Here is a 22,589-nt window from a genome sequence, read left to right as displayed (position 1 = left end):
TGTCTGTCTTCCTCTCTCTATGTCTCTGTCTCGCTCTCTTTCTGTCTCTGTCTCTATTTTTGCAAATGCTCATCGATGTGCTGCACTGAAGTCTGCATTCTGATCATTCCCAAAGAGCATGTGTTTCCCCGTGTTCTGCATAACTTCTATGTGGTGGCACCCTGGAGTCTGTTCCTTCACACTGAAAACCTTCCTCAGTGTGATTAAGCCCGGAGGACATCAGGGCACACACACCCATCCCCTCACAGAGTGGCTCTGCCTTTACACTTCTAGATTCAAATGAGAGAATTTTACACACATGTTCTGTTTTGTATTTCCACAAGTAACTCCTGGGTGCCAGGAATACAGGTGCTGTGTACAAAGCAAATTTAAGGAAAAGGAGAAGCTATGAGAGAAACAGTGAGACGGGGAGACTAAAGCAGGTCACACAGAGCAGTGTAAAAACATTGCTATTAAAGATGCAAAATGGTTATGGATAAGAACCACAGTAACCAAAGACCTGTAAGAAACTAACATACAGCTGAGTTAAAGTATCTGCATATATCATTTTAGGCGGATGTATTTCAGGGGTACACAGGCTCCGATTCAATCTCCAACACCAGAAAAATCAATAATTCTTTCTAACTGTGTATGTGTTAAATGTATTTCAGAAACAAACACAAGCTTTATTCAAATGAATGCAATGTCTTCTAGGTGATGACCAGAATAATGTGCCTTGTAAAAATAGATCAGGAAAAATTCAAATATGTATATATTTCCACCAGCAACTTACACACAATTTTAAAAGCTAAAAGGCAAACAGTGAAGGTGGTAAAAATCCCCAATTCATATGTGTGGAGAAAAGCAGTTGTGGTATTGTGTGTTTCTTCCTTTTTTTGTAAGACTCTCTTTGGTTTACACCTTCTCCCCTGAATAACTGAAAATATAATACGTAGTATACTGAGTATTGTTATCCTAAAATCATTTTGTTATGAATTTTAGTTTTTCATAAAATAAAACCAGAAGTGTCATTAAAAAGAGTACTCCCCCCCCACTGTGCAAAAGCGAAGATTTTACAGGGACAGTCTGCTATACAGGGAATTGCTAACAAACCCACAGATACATTCAGGGTCAGCAGCGAGAAAATAACTTCCAGCAAAGTTTATTTCCACAATATCCTTTTTAATCTACTAAAGGTTCTCATCTGACTTCTCACATGAGGGAAATAACTGAAAATGTGGACAGTACCTGCTGTACCGATACTGCAAGGTTGGATCTTCAAGGATAACTCTGGTCCAGAACTCTCCGATGCAAAGCTGCTACAAATGAAACACAGCCTACAGTGCACATCATAAAGACGAGGAGAAACAGCACACGTCAGACTCTGTCCCCGCACAGGGGACGGCCTGTGTCTACACTCCAGGGATGGCAGGGATCCCTGGACATATTCTCAGAGTTAACTGGAGCATCGTTATTTCTTCCATCCCACTTTTAATTCAGCTTCCGCGTCTACCACTTAAAGGTGAGCGATTACCCTTCACCTTGGACACAGGCTGGAGACCTGGAGATGGAGACTGAAGCTCTGGCCCCAGACAAGACGGCAGCAAAAGTGAAGCCAAGATCCGCAAACCAGGACAATCCGTTTAGAAAAGCACCTTGCCCGCTCAGGGCTGCATATTCTGCAAGACAGTCAGCGCCAGAGATGTTCATGTCTCCCAGCAGATTCTCCCTTGGGCATCAGCAGCTCCCTCTTGTCCTTCCAACCCCCGTGGGACGCTGCTCCATACAGAAAATGTTCTCTGAAGATGCTTTGTGACAAGAGCTCAGGTGAAAAAAAAAATCCAGGTGAATGCAGACTTCACTCCCCCTTTGCAGTAAACTCTCTCACTTTTGAGAGGTCTAAACTAAACCTTGTCCCAATCCTGTGTGCGGGTTCCAGTCAAAGTCTAAAATCAAGGAGCCTGTCCGACATCACCGAAGCTTCCATTTTTGCCATGGACACGTTCATGTCTTCCACAGCTTGCAACATATTCAGTAGAGAGGAAAATCGCTTATCAAGTATATGGCAATTATAAGCAATTTTCAGACTTTTAGCCACACTTCCTTGATATTGCAATTGATAATGACATCATTTAAGTTTTATAAATGTCCATTTTAGTGGCCAATACCACTAAGAACCTTTTTCTAACTTTGCAGCTCTTGGGCTTACACGATCTATGTGGATCTGTGGAAAGTAACAAATGGTAAACCGATGGGCTCTCACTGGAACCCCTCCAGATATTCCCAGCTCTCATGCCCTAAACTGTGCTCCATGACCAGAATGATTTTCTCTCCAAAGAACACTTGGGAATACTTTGAGAAACCCCCTTGTCCCCTGGAGGGAGGTGCATCTGGCGCCATGAGAGTGGAGACCAAGGACGCTGCTCAGCATGGTAGAGAGCACAGGACAATGTCCCCCACCAACGCCCAGCACAAGCAGAAGGAGAAAGGACCTCAGGAGATCCCGTACTATTCAAGACTCTTCCAGGTTCAGTGTGCAGAGGATTTGTGTGGGAATTTTGTTTAAATGCAGATTCTTTTTTTATTTTAAAGAGAATAAAACAAAAGAAAACAAATCAGAACAGAACAATGCAAGCAACACCGAGCCTCACAACCAGACAACAGGTCACCAACAGTGGCTACTATAATGTCTCTTGGTTTCTTGGAAATAGTAGACCATGCCCTCACACACAATAATAGCAAACAAAATAGTATAAAACCGTTCAAAAAGATGAAAGCATTACAGGACTGCAAAACCAGATAATAGGAAATGAAAAATGGTTACTACAATATCTCATTTTCCTTAAAAGTTGTCCATACCATCACACATAATAAAATCAAACACAACAAGATAGAACCAATCAAAACAAAAGTACAAAGCATGGTAGGACTTTGAAATAAGATGATAGGAAATCAGCAGTGGCTGTCAAAATGTCTCATTTTCTTCAGAATAGGTGTTCATACCATCACACATAAAAAAATCAAACAAAACCAAATAAAACCAATTAAACAAATGAATGAAAGTGTTATGAGGCTTCACAGCATAATACTAGGAAACTAAGATTACCGTACTTTATCCCTTTATATTTAAAATAGCTGCCCCTACCATCACACAGTGTAAAGTCTAACAAAACAGACAGAACAAAGCCAAATCTAGCAAAATTGTGTAAACAATGCAAGAGTTCAAGACAAGACAATAAGAAATTACCGGTAGTTTGCACGTTTCCCTCCCAGGTGTTTCCTCCCTTTGCTTTTGGATCCCACCAACTCCTTCTGTTTCTTATGCTCGGGGTCACGCGTGTGAGTTCGAACTCTTTTGGCCATGAACATGATCTCCAGTTGCGTCCATTTACCTACAGGAGCCCTGAGATTATTCTACTTTATAGCTGGGTAGCTTTCCACTGCATAATAATGCCGTATCTTTCTTATGCATTCTGTAGTTAATGGGAAAGTTACTCTTGGTTTTTGTTTGTGTTTTTTTTGTTTGTTTGTTTGTTTTGGTCTCCTATCACATGGAACAATTGTTTTCTCTCCTTTAATTTTCAGTCTACGAATTTCCTTTCCAGTTAGATGTGTTTCTTGTATAGAGCATATCAGTGGATCTTGATTCCTGATGCCCTCTCCCTGTGTTTCTTTTTATTGCTGACCTGGGAACATCTACATTAATGGTTACCACCAGCACACACTGGTCTGTCTCTGCCCTGCTGTCCTCCTGCTGTTGGCCCCCCACTTTTCCCTTCATTCAGTTGCCTGTCTGGTTTGCCGATCCTCCTCCGCTGCTGTTCCTTGAATCATGGTCATCTTTATCTCTCTCTAGAATATTCTTCAGCACTCTCTGTAGGGTTGGTTTGGTAGTCATGAATTCCTTCAGGTGTTCTTTATCATGGAAGTATCTTTTTTCCATCAACTTTGAAAGATAGTTTTTAAAGGTACATCAATCTGGGTTGGAAGTTGTTTTCTTTGAGGGTTTGAAACACTTCCCGCCAACCTCTCCTTGACTGGATGCTTTGTGCTGACAAGTCTGCCGTGATTCTGATGGGTTTTCCTTTATAGGTGATCTGTCTCTTTTCTCTAGCAGCTTTTAATATTCTGTTCTTGGGCTGAATTTCTGGGATCTTGATTATTATATGTCAGGATGTAGATTTACTTTGGTTATGGCCAGGTGAAGTCCTATATGCCTTACTTATAAGCATGCCAGATCCATTTCCCAATGTTTGGAAAGTTTTTTTCTATGACTTCTTTAAATAGCCTTTTAATTTCATTTGTGTCCACTTGCTAGGTGCTGGGGTAAGCCCAAGAATTTTGCTTTTGTTACCAGTTTCTCAAGGGTGAAGGATAGTGGGGAGAAGATACTAGAGGAAACTTTGCTAAAAGTACAAATGAATTGGAAAATACACAGGCCAAGCACCATTTCAAAGGTTCAGTGAAGTTTCAGATCTGAAAATTTCTCCACATAATTAGAACACTGACCCAAATACAGAATATGTAAAGCGACCCAGAATCTTCCTATGTTCCCAATTTGTCTTTCATTCTTTTCGGGATTTTCTGAGTCAGATAATTTATTTGATGATTTTTAGATATTTTTCATTTTATTAGTACATATTTGTACTTTGTGCAGCTTTACTGGGAAGGAGTTCTGAAGCCTGGATTCCCCTGGATTTTTAATCTGAGCTGTATAACAAGGAATCCGCAGGAAAAATTTTCTGTGGAGAGCAGAGTCCCATAAGGTTTGGAAAGGCAAGAGGGAGGCACTAATGCCTAAGGGAGAATGTACTAGGAGATGTGAATGTGTCCTGCACTAATTGTCTTTCAGAACGTGCAGTACTGATCTGGGCAAGGTGCTTTTCTAAATAAATTGCCCTAGGTTGGGGTCTGAGGCTTCATTAAGGCTGCTGTCTTGTCTGGGGACAGAACTCCCATCTCCATGACCAAGTCTCCAGCCTGTGTTCGAGGTGCTTAGACAGAGACCTTTTTTTTAAAGATTCCATCCAGGTGACCCCAAGAATTCTGGGGGTGCTGAAGAAAAGGCTCAGAGGGACTGAAAGCTAGCAGACTTTGCTTGAGGGACTCGCTTGAATTTGCTCACTTCAGGGCGAATTTGCTTTAGGGTAGAGAGCAGACAATGCTGCAGACTCTTCCTGCTCAGTTAACTTCAGTGTTCAGTTACATGGTAAACACAGAGGCATCCCTGGAGCTCAGCACTGCCACAGCTCACAGCTGAGGGACAGTGGAAGCTTAGCTACAAGAGGAAGCAATAGGACCAGAGTGGCTCCAGGTTACTGTGAGAATATGTTTCTGCGAACCTGGAGCACAGACACAGGACCTCAGCTGTGAGGGGACACACTCTGATGTGGGCTGTGTCTCCTCTTCTTGATGATGGACACTGTAGCGTGTGTTTCCATTTGCAGCATCTTTCCATCAGAGAGTTCTGGACCCGAGTACTTCCTGAATATCCGACCTTGCAGTATCAGTACAGGAGACACTGTACACATGTTCAGTTATTTCCCCTCATGGGAGACACGCAGATGAAAACCTTTGATAGATTAAAAAGGGTATTACTGTAATGAAGTTTGCTTGCAATTTTTTTCTTACCAGTGCATCCGAATGTATTTGTGTTATTGTTTTCAATAATTTTGTTTTTACATTGCCTATGTAGTTCTTTGCATTTATGCAATGTGGTCAGAGTATTGTTTTTAATTAGACTTTTCTCTTCTTACTTTATAAGAAAACAAAATTTCATAACAAAACATAAGACAATAACGAATATGCCATGTATCATTACTTTCAGTTGTTACTCAGAGTACAAGACATGAACTAGATACTTACACAAAAGGAATGAAGAGATATTAACAGATGGCATTGTTTCCAAATATAAGAATTAGAGTTATTATCCACATTCACTATTGCCATGTAGTTTTTAAAACTTTGTATGTAAGTATGTTGGGGAATATACATTATTTTATCTTTTCTGATGTAGTTCTACAAAGCACATTATTTCTGGTCATCACTTAGAACATACTATATTCATCTGACTGAAGATCACCTTTTATTTTCTTGAATGTATTTCACACATACATATTTAGAAAGAGTTTATTTTTTTGTGATGCTGGAGATTGACCCAGAGCCCCGTGTATGCCTTGTGTGCACCTGAACTCCATCCCTGTCTAAAAGGATATGCAGATGCTTTATCTCAATTATATGTTAATCTCTTGTAGATCTTTGTAAACTGAGTTATTATTCCCTGTTGAAATCATTAAATCATTCCTGTCTCGCATCCTATTTCGAGTCTTTGTTAGGCTCCTTTTGGATTTTTTACTAACACCTCTCAGACTGTTCTATCCAGCCTGGTTTCAGTCTCTTCCCCACCACACCTTTTATCTGATCGCTTCTTATTTTCTTTAAATCCGACTCTATACAAAGTACGTGTATGTACACACTGTTGTGCAAGCATAAAACTGAACAAGGAATGTGAAATCTCTTCACCTGAGTCATGAAATCTAAGGGTAAAGTCCGTGTAGGTGAGGTGTGTGTGTGTGACCTAGTGCTCTCTGGATCAATTACACAGAGGATATTTCTCAGTGTAGGAGAGCAGACTCCCGGGGTGTTACCCTACAGAATTTATATAGAACAGCAGGAAATATTTGCTAATTGAGAATGATCAGAATGTAGACTTGAGGGTAACACATGCATTGGGATCTTGGGTTTTTTGGAACCAGGGTTTGAACTCACAGCCTTGCACTTGTGGGCAGGCAGTATATTGCTGAGCTACATCCCCAGCCCCTTCAGGATTACAGAGAGACACAGACAGAGACAGAGACACAAAGAGACAGAGACATAGAGAGAGACACAGACAGAGACACAGAGAGAGACATAGAGACACACAGAGAGGCAGAGACATAGAGACAGAAGGGGAGAAAGAGAGAGAGAGAGAGAGAGAGAGAGAGAGAGAGAGAGAGAGAGAGAGAGAGAAATGAAAACCCAAAACTTCTGAATAACAAGGAATACCAGAAGGAAAATAATCTAAGGGAATTGTTCTTGATCTACAATAAGACAGTATAAAAACCAGTACTCCAGATAAATTTGGAATGGACAGAAGAAACAATGCTTCATTTTTTCCTGTAAAATGCCTAAAACCAGGAGCTCTTTGTCCATTTTCTCTTCTGAATGGTTGGCTTATTCCTTTTGCCCACTTTTCTCCTGAGCTGTTCCCTCTGTAGATGTTGGACACTAAAAGGACAGTAGCACCTTTTCTCCTGGAAGCCTTTGTTGCTGCCCTTTGTCTCTGGTCCTGGGTTAAGGCGAGCGGGAAGGTTGCACAGCTGAGGAGGGGCTTCCTGCTCCCGCCCTCCCGGGAGTCCCCTGAATCTTTACACGTTTTTAATCCCTCAGGTTCATTCTGTTCTGTGTGCTCTGCTGCATGAGTGGATGTTTTATGCTTCTAAAATGTTTCTGTAGACGGAGGGCAGACCACAGCCGGACCAAAATGGAAATTAATCTGATGGAGACAGCTTGCTGTGTGTCCGTCCCTCTCTAATGTGTACACGGTGTGAGAAAACCGTGTTATTTACACGGTCCCAGGAGTCCTCACTGTGATTCCTGCATCTAAGCCTGATGTGCTCAGTGTGTGTGTGTGTGTGTGTGTGAACAAGTAACTCAGGAGTGAGTGCAGGCTTCCGAGGAGAGGGGCTGGTCCCCCCTACACAGCACAGAAGCCAGAACTGAAGGCAGCACAGGAGGTAACCAAGGGCGTATGTCAGAGCCTGGGGGATTTTGACTCAACTGATTAAAGCAAACATTACAGCAGCTGGAAAGAGAGACGCCTCTTGTCCTGAACTTTCAGCAGCACTAAGGCTGCACACTGTTCTGGGTGCCAGGAGTCAAAAGCAGGAGTTAGGTACAGGAGTGAAGGCCTCAGGCTCCCCAATAAACACCAGCACAGACCCACACCTGCGACCTTATTCTCTCCCAGAGACAAGGTCTCGCTTGCAGCAGAGCTGGCCTCTCACCTTGGAATCAGTGTCCTTTCCACTTCAATGTGCAGCGGAGGAGCAGACACCTCTGCACACATTTGCTCATCGTTCTGTATCACACGTGGCCCCTCTTACCCCTGGTCACAGGGCTTCCTTGTTAGTGCTGAGCTCCTGAGAGAAGCATCTTCTCCAGGGCCTTTGACCCCCTGCTCCTCCTGGGAGCTGCGCACCGCCCCGACACCTCCTGCTCCCACCTGTCTTTCTGCGTTTTTCTTGCGCTTTGTCCCTGGTCTTCTGGGCATAACCAGCAGACTCAGCACCCCACCAACTCTCTCCTTTCCATCTTTTTTCACACATTTTCTACAACTAGATCTTGAAGCGTCCTGTAAGCAACATGCATTACAGCGGTGGTCCCCAAGGTAGAGCTACTGGGAGGTGGTAGAGTGGGTGGAGACGGGCTTCGGGAGAGGTCTTCAGACTACTGGGGCGCACATTCTTGAAGGAGACTTGGGACCTGCAGCCCACTTTCCTCTTTCTTCTGCCTCCTGGTCATGATGGGGTGTCGATATTCTCTGCCATGCACTCCTGCCATGACATGTGGCATTACGTCACTCCCAGTGTTGGGGGGCCAGAGCGTCATTCAAAACCCGAGCCAACATCATATTCTCCGGTGTTTCCGTATTAATGAGAAAGATGCAGAGAAAGAAGTCTTTGGAAATTTTATCTTGCAACAAAAATGGATGAGTCATATTTTTCAAAGCACTCATTCAAGGCTTACAGGCCTCTCTGTTTGTTTTTCTTACACTGAAATGTAAACCTTTCACATGGTAAAAGCCTGGCAGATGGAGATTCAACTGGTGCTATTTTCAATAAATAAGAGCACTATTTATGACAAGCCAGAATCATAGGATCATCACATTAATATATAAAGATATTTAAATATAAAATATGTATATAATAATATAGTATAATATATTAAATATGTTAATAGATTAAATAAATATATTTAAATATAAAATATATTCATATTTTACAGCTTGAATTAATGTCATTGTTAGTTTGCATTAATATTTTCTAATGTGTTTCACGTTGTTTTTTAAGAAGAGCTGTGGCACTGAGAGAACCCAGAGCCTCCCTTATACTAGGAAGGCGCTCTGTACTCACGGCCCCATCTCAGCGGGTTTGAGGCTGCAGACAGTTTATGTGGCACACTTGTTCTGAATCAGCTCTAACCTGGCTCTTTCACGTCTCTGTTCATCGCCTTAAGCTTGTTTCTGTGTGAGTGTCTCACATTTCCATTGCTTTGTGAAAACACAGAACTGAAGGACACGGGTGACCGCTCCAGCCATTGGGGTGCTGTAACATAATGGCATAGATGGAGCACTTTGAAGCATTTGTGAACGACCCCAAAGCCCAGGCAGAAACTAGAAGGTCACGGTGTCACGGGTGTGATGTGTGCGTGACATCGTAAAGACTGTCATGGGAAGAGAGCTGAATGTTGGGCAGAGACCCTGAAGATGGCACAGGTACACAGCAGGATAGGCTTAAAAAGAGAACTGAAAGCCCTAAAATCACAAAGAACAGATGCCTCAGGAGACGCCCTGCAGGCCTTGCTGATTCCATTCACTCTGCATCGCAAATACGTACGAATAAAAATTGAGACAAAGACCTGCCTCAGTCACCAGTGGACCGTATCAAAACTGAACGGTCAGATACATAAAGAATACGTGTAAGAAAAAATGTTTCAGGGCCGGGGATAAAGCTCAGGGTCACAGCTCCTGCCTGGAAAGTGTGAGGTTGTGGGTTCAATTCCCAGGGCCAAAAAAAAAAAAAAAAAAAGTTTCATTCACACAAAAATGTGCTCAACTTTTGCTTTCATTTGTATAGATTTTTTTTTGAATTGTTTATTCTCCTTGAAAATTTTTGTCTTGAAGTCCTTTTTACTTGTTGGGGGAAAGCACAGAGATACCACAGCCTTTGAGAAGATAGAGGCCTATTTAACCTATCAGTCAGGAGACTGAGAGTGAAGGAACCCTGCCAGCTCAGCTCAGCACTGGAGTTTCTGGAGGTGTCAGGAGATTTCTACACATCACAGGTCAGGGCTTTGAAGACCCAGGAAGCGCCAGGCAAGAGGATCCCCCAGTGTCCACCTTAAACACACTCTACCCCTAAGGAGGATAATGCACTAGGAGATCATTCCTCTGGAAGGCGTGAGGCTTATCGGAGAGGGAAACACTAAGTAGTCCTCCTGGACCACAGACCAGGGACACGGGACACAGACTCAGCGGGAATAATCGCCTGTCTTTCCAGGCCAGTTGCCCACGGGCAATCGGGGATTTAGAGGGGGTGTAACCAGGAGGTGAGGGCCCGCAAGCAGGTACAGGCAGCCGAGACCTTCCCTGGGTTGCTCCTCAGAGTCTACAGATCCGAGCCGACAAGGACACTAGTGGTTTCTTTCTGAGATCTCAGGTTTCTGTAGGGGAATCACCCTTTTGGTTTGGCTGCATCTTTTTGGGAGACAGAGCTTCTGTCCCCAACTCAGTCATCCAGAGAAGGACTTGTACTTTCAACCTGAGAACTTCTCCTAAAGACTGCATCCAGGTGAGTCTGGGATTACAGTAGGGATTGCGGGGGAAGATACAGGACCCAAAAGTGGGTCTGTAAAGGCACCTGAGATTCATCCTGACCTAAACTGGAGTGGATCCTGCTGTGGCTGTTAGCTGCTCTGCTGAACAATTAACACTGCGGTGTTAATTCCTGATCTTAAAACAGATCTGACTAAGTTGGGTTCATTGTCAACAATGACTTGGAGGCAACAGGAACACAAAGAGAAGAGAGACAGGTCCCTAACAGTGTTTCCAGGAAAGGAATGTAAATCCAAGGACCTGACAGTTAGGGGCACAGGTGAGTGGGGTGTAGGTTAGGAGGGAAATGAAAGGGAACCTGGTTGGCCTTATGCTTAAGTTGAAATGGAGTGGACTTTGTTTCTGCATTGTTGAGAAAGATGCAGAGGAAATACCTGTCCCTGTCACATCTTGCAGTAGCAGTTCGTGGGACCCCATTTTTCAAGCTTTATCTCCATCACTGGGCACTCGCATAGAAACCGTTTAGCCAGGGGGAAGGTTTGCCTAGAGCCTTCTTTGCAGTGACTGTAACACTTGTGAGGCTGAACGTGCTGAGAGTTTGGTGGTGAAGTCTCCTCTCTATTATTACAAAACATCCCTGCCAGCCGTTCCCTCCCGTACTCTGTGGGAGGATTTTGATTTGTTTTCCAGTGAAGCATTGGAGTTTTAAAATTGCCCTTCACAAACCTTTTGATCTTCACTTCTTTTGTGTATGTACAGATGCATTTGCGGGGCATGAAAATTTATACTTTTTGGGATTGGATGTATCTTGGGTCATATACATTATTCCCACATTGCCTATTTTTCTGAAAGAACTAATTCAATAGTTGTGAGTCCTTCATTTTAATAAAAACCTAGTGAAGATTCTTCTGTATGTTTCTGAGTAGGAAATCCTAGTTTGCACATGAGCCCAACTTTTTTCCCCTCTCTGTTCTGCCTTATTGCGCCCCTGACTTTCCCTGAGTGGACACACTTCTGCGGTGTCAGGGTCATCACCGTCTGGAAGGCTGTCCCTCTGTGTCACCATTTCAGGGGAGAATGTGTTTGGATCCAAAACTTCCTAAGGGAAAAATTGTAACGCTACGTGATGTTCCTTCTACGTATTTTGGAAGACTTCTTCTGGTAGTAAATCATTTCCAGCTCTCTGGTAATATAATCTTGACTTAGAAACCCAGATTCCTATCATAAAGTTCTTAGGATTTTATGTCTCCTTTACATATTTTAGATTCTCATTTGTGTTAAGCAGTGCATACTTCATGCATGTGTTCAACAACACAGGGAACTTGATTAACACGGGCAATCGATGCATAGTCAGAAAAAAGCAAAAATTAGAAATCACTGAGGTACAGGGTGGAATACTGTCCCTGGAGGTTAACAGAAATCCTATCTTGATAGTTTTTCCTCTTTCCCCTCTCCATACCTTTTCACCCCTTCTCCTATTCCAAGAATTCTGCCTTATTTCACAGTTTATTTCTAATTGGGCTTACCCTATAAGACATTTACCTTTCTAGATCAGACCTATTCCTCTTTCTATTGTGTTCTCAAGATCACCCAGCATCCTGCAAATGACTCAGGTGCATTCTGTTTTATCTGTGAGTAAAATTTAACTGAAAATCAGGGTGCTTTTACTACTTTAAATAACACAGTCATTATTGTGTGAGTTCTTAGCTTAGGAATTGTTTTTTACATTATATATTCACCCATGCTAACACACTTATTAAATGAGCATATGAATAGAACTTGTTACAATTGCACATTTATTGTGACTGTTAAGTTCTTGTACAGGGAACATCTTACATCTTCTATCATCACGACAAGAATATTCCCTTCTTGTTAGGTTCACACTGTAGTTCTTGGTTAGGAGTAATTTTTGTAGGTTGGGGCAGAGAACCTAGTTAGCATGAATAAGGTCCAGGATTCCATGCCCAGCATAATATTCACACTTGTGTGTGCCAATACCCACACACAGGCACACACATACAACTCCTGTCTGTTCTCTCTTTCAAAACTTTTATTTTCTTTATGGAGCCTTGACCCCATTGCATGTTACATGATCATCTCTGTTTTCCAACAGAGGTTCACTTGTTGAGGTATAATTGATATCTAAACGGTTACACATATTCTATACGTTGATTTCTGTGAGTATGCATTTGCAAATCTACACAATCCCTCACCAAAAACTAGTAATAATATATGATGTTCTTTTTTGAATATATTCTTTCTCAACCATTGGGAGGTAGAAATTTTAGTTTTCAGCTTCTGCTCATCATTTTCCAAACAGTTCATACAACATGGTCATCACCCCATATATATTTCTCAATTGTGAGAAATAATTTCATAGGAAATCTACAAAAGACACGATTTTAAGGGCGAAACCTCAGAGAGGCATAGAAATTTCCAATCAGGAATGGCAGGAGGATTTCCCCAGGGGACCTTAAGTTATACAATGACTGCAATTTATAGACTGCAAAACTTAATTTGCGGAAATTCAACCAAACTAGTAATGTCCTTTTGCTCAAAGAGGACTCATGTGACTTTTCTTTTTCCCTGATAGTTGCATCCACCATATGGAAGCAGAAAACAGCACCAGAATTTCAGAATTTCTCCTTCTGGGACTCTCAGAGGACCCAGAGCTGCAGCCCCTGGTCTACGGGCTCTTCCTCTCCATGTACCTGACCACGGTGCTCGGGAACCTGCTCATCCTCCTGGCCATCGTCTCCGACCCCCACCTGCACACGCCCATGTACTTCTTCCTCTCCAACCTGTCCTCTGTGGACGTCGGCTTCACCTCCACCACTGTGCCCAAGATGCTGGTGAACATCCAGACCCACAGCCAGGTCATTACCTACGCAGGCTGCATCACCCAGATGTCCTTTTTCTTGCTCTTTGGAGAGCTGGACAACTTCCTTCTGGCCAACATGGCCTATGACCGCTTCGTGGCCATCTGTCACCCCCTCCGCTACACGGTCATTCTGAACCCCTGGCGGTGTGGCTTCCTCATTCTGGGGTCCTGGATTCTGAGTGTCCTGCATACTTTGTTGCAAAGCTTAATGGCTCTGCAGCTGTCTTTCTCTACTGACCCCCAAATCCCTCACTTCTTCTGTGAACTCAATCAAGTGGCCCAGATTGCCTGCTCCAAAAACCTTCTGAATGACCTCGTGATGTATTTGGCCCCGGTGTTACTGGGTAAGGCTTCCCTCACTGGCATCCTTTATTCTTATGCTAAGATCGCTTCCTCCATTTGTGAACTGTCCTCAGCTGGGGGGAAGAAGAAAGCCCTCTCCACCTGTGCATCCCACCTCTCTGCTGTCTGTGTGTTTTATGGCACAGGCCTGGGCGTGTACATCGGTTCTGTCTCAGCCCACAGCTCCCACGACAGTGCCACAGCCTCTGTGATTTACACCGTGGTCACCCCCATGCTGAACCCCTTCATCTACAGCCTGAGGAACAGAGATGTCAAGAGGGCTCTGCTGAGCCTCTTTGGAAGGAAACTCTGAAAGAATCCGCTGTCTCAGGCTGGAGGGGTGTCTGCCATCACGGGACCCAAACCTCGGGCCTCAGGCTGGGATGCTTTGTGCAGCTGAGAATGAAACTCACTGTTGCCCTGGTTTACTTGGAATTCCCGTTCCTCTGATTTCAATGTTTCTGAAGATATAAGCAGCTCCGTTTAATTAATTACCTTTATCAGTGCAGATCAGTTACACACTGTAAGGCATTTCCTTCTGCACAATCGTCGGAGCAGCGTTGTGGTTTGCTCTGCGTTACTGTTCTTATTACTCTCCATGTCCTGACCCCGCTCTTTCCCCGATTCCTTCCTATTCCTGTTCCGCTCCTGGTCTCCTTTCTCCTCTCATGACATCTGTTTCTTTTTGAAGTTCCTTTGAGGAGAGGAAAACATGACGTAGTGTTTTTTAGAGTCTGGTTTAGTTTGCTTAACATAATCTCTCCCGTTCTACCCATTTTTCTCCAAATGACATCATTTTGTTTGTTATATTTGTCATTCAGTTAATCAATATACCTGCCATCGGTCTGTCTGTCTAATCATTGTGACTGCCCGTGTTTCATCTGCCTCTCTATCCATCTGTCTGTCACCCACCTCCCTGAGTATGCATTTCATCCACATCAGGCCTTCTGATTGGAGCCTTGGCTCATTCCATTCCTGGCTACTGAGAGTTGCACCCCGACAAGCACTCTGTTACTCGGGTGCCTGTGGAATAGAATAATTTTCATGCCTTTGATTATATACTGAGGATGTTTGCGGTTGGTTCCCATGGCGGCCGCGTGGTACTTTTTCTGGAACCTCTGCACTGATTCCCACAGTAGCCATGATTCTGTACGTTCCCTCCAAAGAAAATAAAATTATTTTCTCCCACGCCCACCTGTGTGCTCTCGATGCTCCTATGAAACCGGGGGTAAAACGAACCTCAATATACTTTAGATTTGCATTTTGTAATAGTGAAAATATCCACCACGTTCAGTACGCCCATTTGCACTTATTCTGCTCAGTGCCTGTTCATTATTAGATTTGATGTTCATTTTCGGGGATCTTGATGTATTATTTCACCAGCGTAGCCGGCGTGCTGTTTTGTGGAATGTTTCCGCCATGTCTTGGCTGTGCATAAACCCTTTAATTTCATGGATTCCCACTTGCTGACTCTTGCTGTTATTTTTGTGCTGCTGGAACTCTTTTTGAGACGTCCCTCCCTGACTCATACCCAGAAAGGCTTTTCCTACATTTTTCCTGCTAATTTCAAAGCGTCCAGTCTTACATTGATGACTTTGAAGTGTTTAAAGATAATTTTCGTACACGTGGTTGCTCCTTCTTCTTCTTTTTTTTTCTAAATCAATACCAGGGATTGAACTCACGACTCTGTGCTTGCAAGGCAGGCACTAATGCCGCTGAGCTAAATCCCCAGCCCCACACGTGGTTTCTTCTGCCTGTGAATTCCAGTGTGCCCCGCAGCAGCTCTTCAAAGGCTCTCTTTTCTCCCAAGTTCACTTTTGCAATCTTCACCAGGAACCCGGAGGGCTTTAGTGGCGTGAGATTATTTCCATGTCCTCTTCTCTATTTCCGGGGTGCCCTGTCTGCCCCGCTGTGCAGAGCTGTTTTGTGCCATTGTAGTAAAACTGGAAACTGATTTACAGGAACAGAGAAAGGCCAGGAGCATCTGACTCCCCTTCCCCAGCACCAGCTGGAGGGGTGGCTGGGCTCCTTCCCTCGGCCCCTCTTTGCTCCCTCTCTGCCTCCAGGCCCTGGGACGCTCTCCTTCCGTGCCCTGCTGGCCATCAGCCTGAGTGCAGGCTTCATGGTCACTTCCCTCCGCTTCTCTGGTGCTGCTGCGATGGCCTTTGTGAGCAGAGGAAGGGCATTTGATAGAACTAAAACAGGGCCCCTTATTTACACACGGAACCCCCCAGTCAGCCTTCCAGAAAAAAAACATTCCATTGAATGGCACAAGAAAAATAGTAAGATGGTCATCAATCTTACACACTTATGCTCGCACTGTCCGTGTTTGAATGTCTGTCCACATTTTATGCTTTGATTTTGTAACTTGAACAACAATTTCTAAAATGACAATATGTAATGTGTCAACTAGCGATTTCTTAGTATTAAATTTTTAAAAGTTTTTCATTGAATTGTGTATTGTACTACCCTTCTTTTCTATTTTGTTTTTTCTTGCTTTCTTTAAATAAAAAAAAATAATAAAAGCTCTGTAACTTATAGGAAAGATAAAGCGCTAAAAAGTTTTACTCCTGAAAGGCAGGAGGGAGAATGGAGAAGGAGAATAGAAAGCAGATTTACTGCTGCATAAACCACCGTCTCAGTAAAAGAATCAGCAGGAAGAGTATCTTGTCACAGCAGGCCAGTGTCCCACAGGACAGCAAAGTGAGGAGCCCAAGAGGTAAGGAGAGGGACATAGGGCCACCGAGCCCATATAGGTGCCCGAATGCCCGCCCTCGGGTGGCCCTCAGCTGTGCAGCCTGCGTAGAAGGACACGGCGGTTACTGAGATCTGAACTCTGCCTGGGAGACTGATGCTCAGCTCCTGCCCACCGGCTTTCCTCCCTCACAGCTGAGTGTCCAGCGCTACCCAGTGAAGGGGCATCTGCACGGTGACACAGGACCTCCTTTCTCGTGATTGTGTCCAGGTGTGTCTGGGGGCTCAGCAGATGCTGCAGCACAAGGTGGCAGAGGCTGGGCCCGAGGTCCCCCGAGAGCCAGTGTGCCCCGTGGGAGCAGGCGGTGACCTGGCTGCTGTCTCCCAGCCATCCAGACACAGTCCTGAGATTATCCACTATGCTCTGTTTACTCCTGCTGCTGGCAGGAGTGGTGAACAGTGCGCCCAGTGCCCGGGTTTGCTGCTGACCAGAGGGAGGACGAGAGCCAGCGCAGCAGGAGCCTGAAGGAGAAGCCCAGGCGCCTGCACTCAGGGAGCCTGAGTCACAGACGCCCCTGTGAGGGGAAGCAGAGAAGCCATCAGAGTGCGCCCTGTATGCTCTCTTCCTTTTGGAAGAATGCTCTAATTCACATTATCCACCTGCAAGTCCTTGCTTTAAATAAGAAATACAAAGTGAGGGTCCGCATCTTTGCTCAGCAAAGCATTGCAGGCCCTTAAACACGTGGATTTCCAGCTCTTCCCGCATTTCTGTGCTTTTTGATTGTCCTTGGATTGCTGTGACTTCATACATTTTTATACAATTCCTGTGTTCAGCCAGGAACTGGAAGACTTGATTCTTTTTGATTTGATTAAAACTGATTTAATCTGAATTAAGCTCATTTGTTTATATAAAACCACATAAAAAATTAGAGACTGTTACTTGTATGATTTTTGAAGACTTCCCGTCACATTCTGCTGCTTACAAAAGTCTTTGACAATTTTACCGTGAACTGATAATCTGTAAAATAATTTGTGTTTTGTGTCTTGTCTGACTCATGTTTCAGATTATCTTTTCAACTTTTTTCAATCAGTGTGTACTATATTCATGCATATAGATATCACATTAAATCCAAATTTTAAATGATCTGAACAGCAAAGAAAAAATGATAAGAAATGATGGTGACACTGTGGATATGGGGTGATGTCTGGGCATCAGGGGAGCCTGGAGGACAGGAAGGGGACAGGGAAATAAGCTGACTGGGTGTGACTGTAGGTGGATATATTTCTCCAGATGAAGGTAATCATTATGCATCCCAAGCACACAGTAATATTAAAACCATATCAAAGAATGAAGACACGTCCATCAAAATTAAAAAGTCACTGCCAGAGGTAGAATAATGTTTGTTGTAAGTATAAGGGAGAGGAGACCTGGTTTGTTGATGAATGGGAACCAAATACAACTTCACAGGAGGAAGACATGTTTATGTGTCACAGCATGATTCAGGGATTAAAGCTCACTCCACTAGCTGTGAATTTTTACCACATGATATTCATAATCATAAGAATCACACTAAAGGGCTTCCAAAGTGCTATCCTGGGTTTTTAATTGCACATGTGCTAATAAGACATTAGAAGACAAGAATCTATGTTTTTCAAGAGAAAAGATTTACCAGTGTTTCAATTTTACTGATTAAATACTGCACGTGTGTGTTGTGCTATGACACGGTCCCTCATTATCATGTACAGTCATGATGTTTTATTAAAAATCCAGGACTGATCTGAGGGACAGAGTATTTGCCTAGAATGCAGACAGCCGTGAGGTCAATCTCTATTTGTTTGATTGCAGATAAATAAAATCTGCAAATCTGTAACTATATTTCGCTAAAGAAGAAATATACCTTTACCAATGCAACACTGTAACTCTTTCATTTCTAAGTGTCGCTTGTTTAAAAGTTCTTTCTGCATTTTGCATGTCTGCAAGCTCGCACACTTCGTGTGCAGAATCAGACCCTGTGAATGCTATTACGCATACTGCAGAATTCTCTGGTAGCGCATCTCCCTAATCTCTCTCTCTCCCCCTCCGTAATTCCTTCCAGACTCCCCTCTAATCCCTTAGCACAGCAGATGAAATATTTCACAGCATGCCTCTCCTCTCCCCATGGGGCTGAGCTTGCACGCTGTGGGTGACTATTATATTCTTCCTCGCTCGCCTGTGAAGCTCGCATGTTGCTGTGAAACGCTACTCACCCAGGAGCCGCTTAGCCCCCTGGTCCCACTGAGAGGTGTCCAGAGAACAGAGCAGGCTGCCACACCAGGAGGGGTCTCATCCCTCACCAGGAGGCAGCCCTCCCTGGACTGAGCCCTTGGGTGCAGAGGGTCAGGGGCAAAGTGCAAACCCTGAGCAGAGGCACCTGCACTGCTCGTTGCCAGCTGCCCTCAGAGGGCTCCGAGGTACACAGAGGCCTCTGCTGTCGCTGGACCACGGCGACACAGACCGGCCAGAAACTATGGACTAAGCAGAGGGAATGCTTCTCTCTCACATTAAACGCGCTTAGCTGTTACTGGGGTGTCTGTGTACCCCGTGGTTGATTGTTTCTTGAGTCCCTTGAGTCCCTTTGGTCTCGGGACTACCTTTCCATGAGGCGTTTGAAAGCCTGATGGCATCACTGCCTTTGACTGTGGATACTTTTATTTCTTTTGGCTTTTTTCTTGTTTTTGGAAAGGTAGACACACTGGCTTCCTTCCGCTTCCTCGGGCTCCGTATGAGTCTGTTATCTCACTGGCTTTCTTTCTTCCCTTTCATTTCTGTGTCTCTTGACGTTTGTTTCTTCAAATGCAAACTAGAACAAAAAGGCAACAAAGTTTGTCTCCCTGCTTATTTATTATTCTGCACAGTTACAGAGCGCAGATTCTCAGCCTGGCACAGCAAAGGGGCAGTTACCTGGTCCCCTGGGCTCCCAGTGTGCACAGTGCTGGCCCTGTGGGTGTGCTGGGTGTGTCGGGGTGCTGTGGCGGTGCACACCCAGGAGCACATGCCTCAGAGCTGAGGACCTGGAGTCACTCTCACAACACAGAGGAAAACTCAACCAGGAAGGGCAGGGAGCAGTTTCCCTCTGAGTCCACAGGATGCCTTTGCAACAAACATGAACAATGTGCAAGAAGTGCACACCACAAAAGAAGGGTTCCTGGGGTCCAGCATTCTCAGCACCTCACTCTTCAGCGCATCTGTCTGCTGTCTCCCAGCACCCTGCCCTTCTTGCTGACCTCCACACACTGGTTCCTTGATGGCCTGGAAAATCTGAACCTGTCTCAGGGCATTTGCACTGGCTGTTCTCTCTGCCAGGTAAAATTCCAACAGGTGACCTCCTGGCTTCTGTTCACATGTCGCCTATTCCTGCCTGACTGTGGGCTTGAGGGTGTAGCTTACTGGCAGAGCACCTGCCTAGCATGCCCCAGATTCCAGCTTTCATTGCTAGCAACACACAGACACACACACGTACACACACCTCCTATCCATACCTTGTTTTCATGATGTGTTCACCCCGTGGGGTCTTCTGTGACTATTTCTTTTTCAAGCGGTTTTACTGAGGTGTAATTGATAATAAAAGTCCACTTAGTATGTGCCATTGTGTGGATTGGTGATAGTTTCAAGGAAAACAGGTCATAGACATGTGGTTTTCTTCTCTCCCTGGATTCTGTGTCCATGACTGGGAAGTAGGAATGTTTCTTCATCTGCGGGAGTGAATCATTGTACAGACAGGGGTCTGAACATGGCCAGTACACAAATGTAACAAGTACTTTCTCATTAAAACTGTGAAACGCATGACCTCACAGGAAAAGGTGTAGAGCAGAGCAGAAATTCCAAATCCTGTGGGTATGAGATATCAAAGCATAAGAATTATCTGTAAACACAAGCATGTAAATAAGAGCACTTCAACTATACGGGTAGCATGCATCTGTGTACAGAGCACTGATGCGACCTGCTTTCCCTGAAACTACCACCCATCCACGCAACGGCACCTACTAAGTCGATTTGTATTTACAGTATTGCATCCCCAATGAGGAAGCAGGAAACAGCACCAGAATTTCAGAATTTCTTCTTCTGGGGCACTCAGAGGACCCAGAGCTGCAGCCCCTCATCTGTGGGCTCTTTCTCTCCGGGTTCCTGACCACAGTGCTCGGGAACCTGCTCATCCTCCTGGCCATCATCTCCAAACCTCAACTGTATATGCCCATATCCTTCTTCCTCTCCAACCTGTCCTCTGTGGACATCAGCTTCATGTGCACCCATGTGCCCAGAACGTTGGTGAGCATCCAGACCCACAGCCAGGTCATTACCTATGCAGGTTGCATCGCCCAGATATACTTTGTATTTCTCTTTGCAGAGCTGGACAACTTCTTCCTGGGTGTCATGGCTATTACAGGTTCGTAGCCATCTGTCATCCCCTGAGTTACACGGTCGTCATGCACCCATTGCTCTGTGTGGTGCTGGTGCTGGTGTCCTGGATGGCGAGCTTCTTGCACACCTCATGGAAAAGCCTCGTGGTGCTGCATCTGTCCTTCTGCACAGAGCTGGAAGTCCCACACTTCTCCTGTGAACTCAACCAGGTGGCCCAGCTTGCCTGTGCTGAGAATGTTCTCAGTGACCTTGTGGTGCACTTGGTACCTGTGCTGTTGGGGACTGGCTCCCCGGCTGGCATCCTGTACTCTTACCCTAAGATCGTCTCCTCCATATGTGCTGTCACTTCAGCTCAGGGGGGCATAAAGCCTTTTCCACCTGCACATCTCACCTCGCAGTGGTCTCCTTATGTTATTGCTCAGGTCTAGGTGTGTACCTTAGCTCTGCACACAGGAGCTCACACTCAAGTGCAACAGCCTCGGAGATGTACACTGTGGTCAGCCCCATGCTGAATCCCTTCATCTACAGCTTGAGGAATAAGGATGTCAAGAGAGCTCTGAAAAGACTTTCTGAATAAAACCTGTAAAAGAAGATGCTGCCCAGAGCCTGAGCAATGCTCTTGGCTGCAGGACTTTGGAAGCTTCCAAGTCTAAACCTGATTCACGGATCAGATCATGAGCACAGGAATCGCTCAAGGTATTTCTCCCAGGACTTCGACTGCTACAATTCCAACGTCCCCGTGTGACTTAGTCAACTAGTGCTTTCAGATTTTCTAAAAGCTCATGGTTTTTTCCTTTTGCTTTTCCAGATTCCCAGCATTATTCCAAGCATTGCACCAGAAGTATTTGGAAATTCTCACATACCTGAGTAATCAGCAAGGATGTCTTAGAGGCAACTTCTTCCTGTATTGCATCTCTTATTGCATAATGTTTCTTTCATTTTACTGAAGAGCTCGTGATGGGATTTGCTTCACATCTGGAAAAAGTTACCTTGGAAACTGGTGCAATTTATCTAAAGCTGAGGTCAGTACTTTGCTTCTTCGGGAGTCATGCCTGTGTGTATCAGGGCTTTAATTGCTCTTTTTGATAATGTGGACTTCAACATGTTAGTGCATTGTATGGGTACTCGTTTGGGGCTTTACACTTTTTAGTTTTAGAACACTACATAGTATCAATGCATATTTATGAGAGACAACACGGCGTATGACTCATGCATATGTTAAAGAGCGGTGAGCCCGGCTTGTTGACATATCTGTCACTTTCAGTCTTAATCATGTCTTTATAGTGAGTTAGTTCTAGGGTCCTCTGTCTAACGATTTTGATACATACAGTGCTTTACTGCTGACTGTGGTCACCCCAGGGCGCAGTGGAGCACCAGAATTCTGCCTTCCATCTGACCGTCCCATGGTTCTCACACTCAGGACCTGGCTAGTTTTTCAGCTCCATGTCCAAAGCGCTGACCAGAGCCATGAGCAAAACAAGCCTCTAGAGACACCGACTCCTCCATTTTTCTGGGGCAGAGGGCTTTGAATGCTAGATGACATTTCTGCCCTCATAACAGTGTGGGAACAGGGAGTGGATTGGTGGTTCTTTTAGGTCAAGGACAGGAAAGGGAAGAAGGCAGGGAGGCTCTCCAAAGGCCAGCGCTGAGCCTCTCTGCAGAGCTGTCCTGTGTGGTGACTGTAATCAGCGTCTGTACCT

At 44.6% G+C, this 22,589-nt stretch overlaps 1 protein-coding gene and 1 pseudogene across 1 annotated transcript; both read left to right on the top strand.

Moving 5' to 3' along the window:
* The first annotated feature begins 13,179 nt into the window (after positions 1-13,179).
* LOC134471241 (olfactory receptor 7A10-like) lies at positions 13,180-14,109 on the top strand. Its single transcript, XM_063229311.1, has one exon. The coding sequence runs from the start codon at positions 13,180-13,182 to the stop codon at positions 14,107-14,109; it is 930 nt and encodes a 309-aa protein (XP_063085381.1).
* A 773-nt stretch (positions 14,110-14,882) lies between these two features.
* On the top strand, positions 14,883-21,466 carry LOC134471151 (olfactory receptor 7A17-like; annotated as a pseudogene).
* The last annotated feature ends 1,123 nt before the right edge of the window (positions 21,467-22,589 follow it).

The sequence above is a fragment of the Cavia porcellus genome, unplaced genomic scaffold, assembly GCF_034190915.1.
Source record: "Cavia porcellus strain 051 isolate PalLab524CR breed Dunkin Hartley unplaced genomic scaffold, mCavPor4.1 scaffold_17, whole genome shotgun sequence".
Taxonomy (NCBI): domain Eukaryota; kingdom Metazoa; phylum Chordata; class Mammalia; order Rodentia; family Caviidae; genus Cavia; species Cavia porcellus.
The sequence above is the reverse complement of the archived record's forward strand: the minus strand, read 5'-3'. Positions and strand labels throughout refer to the sequence as shown.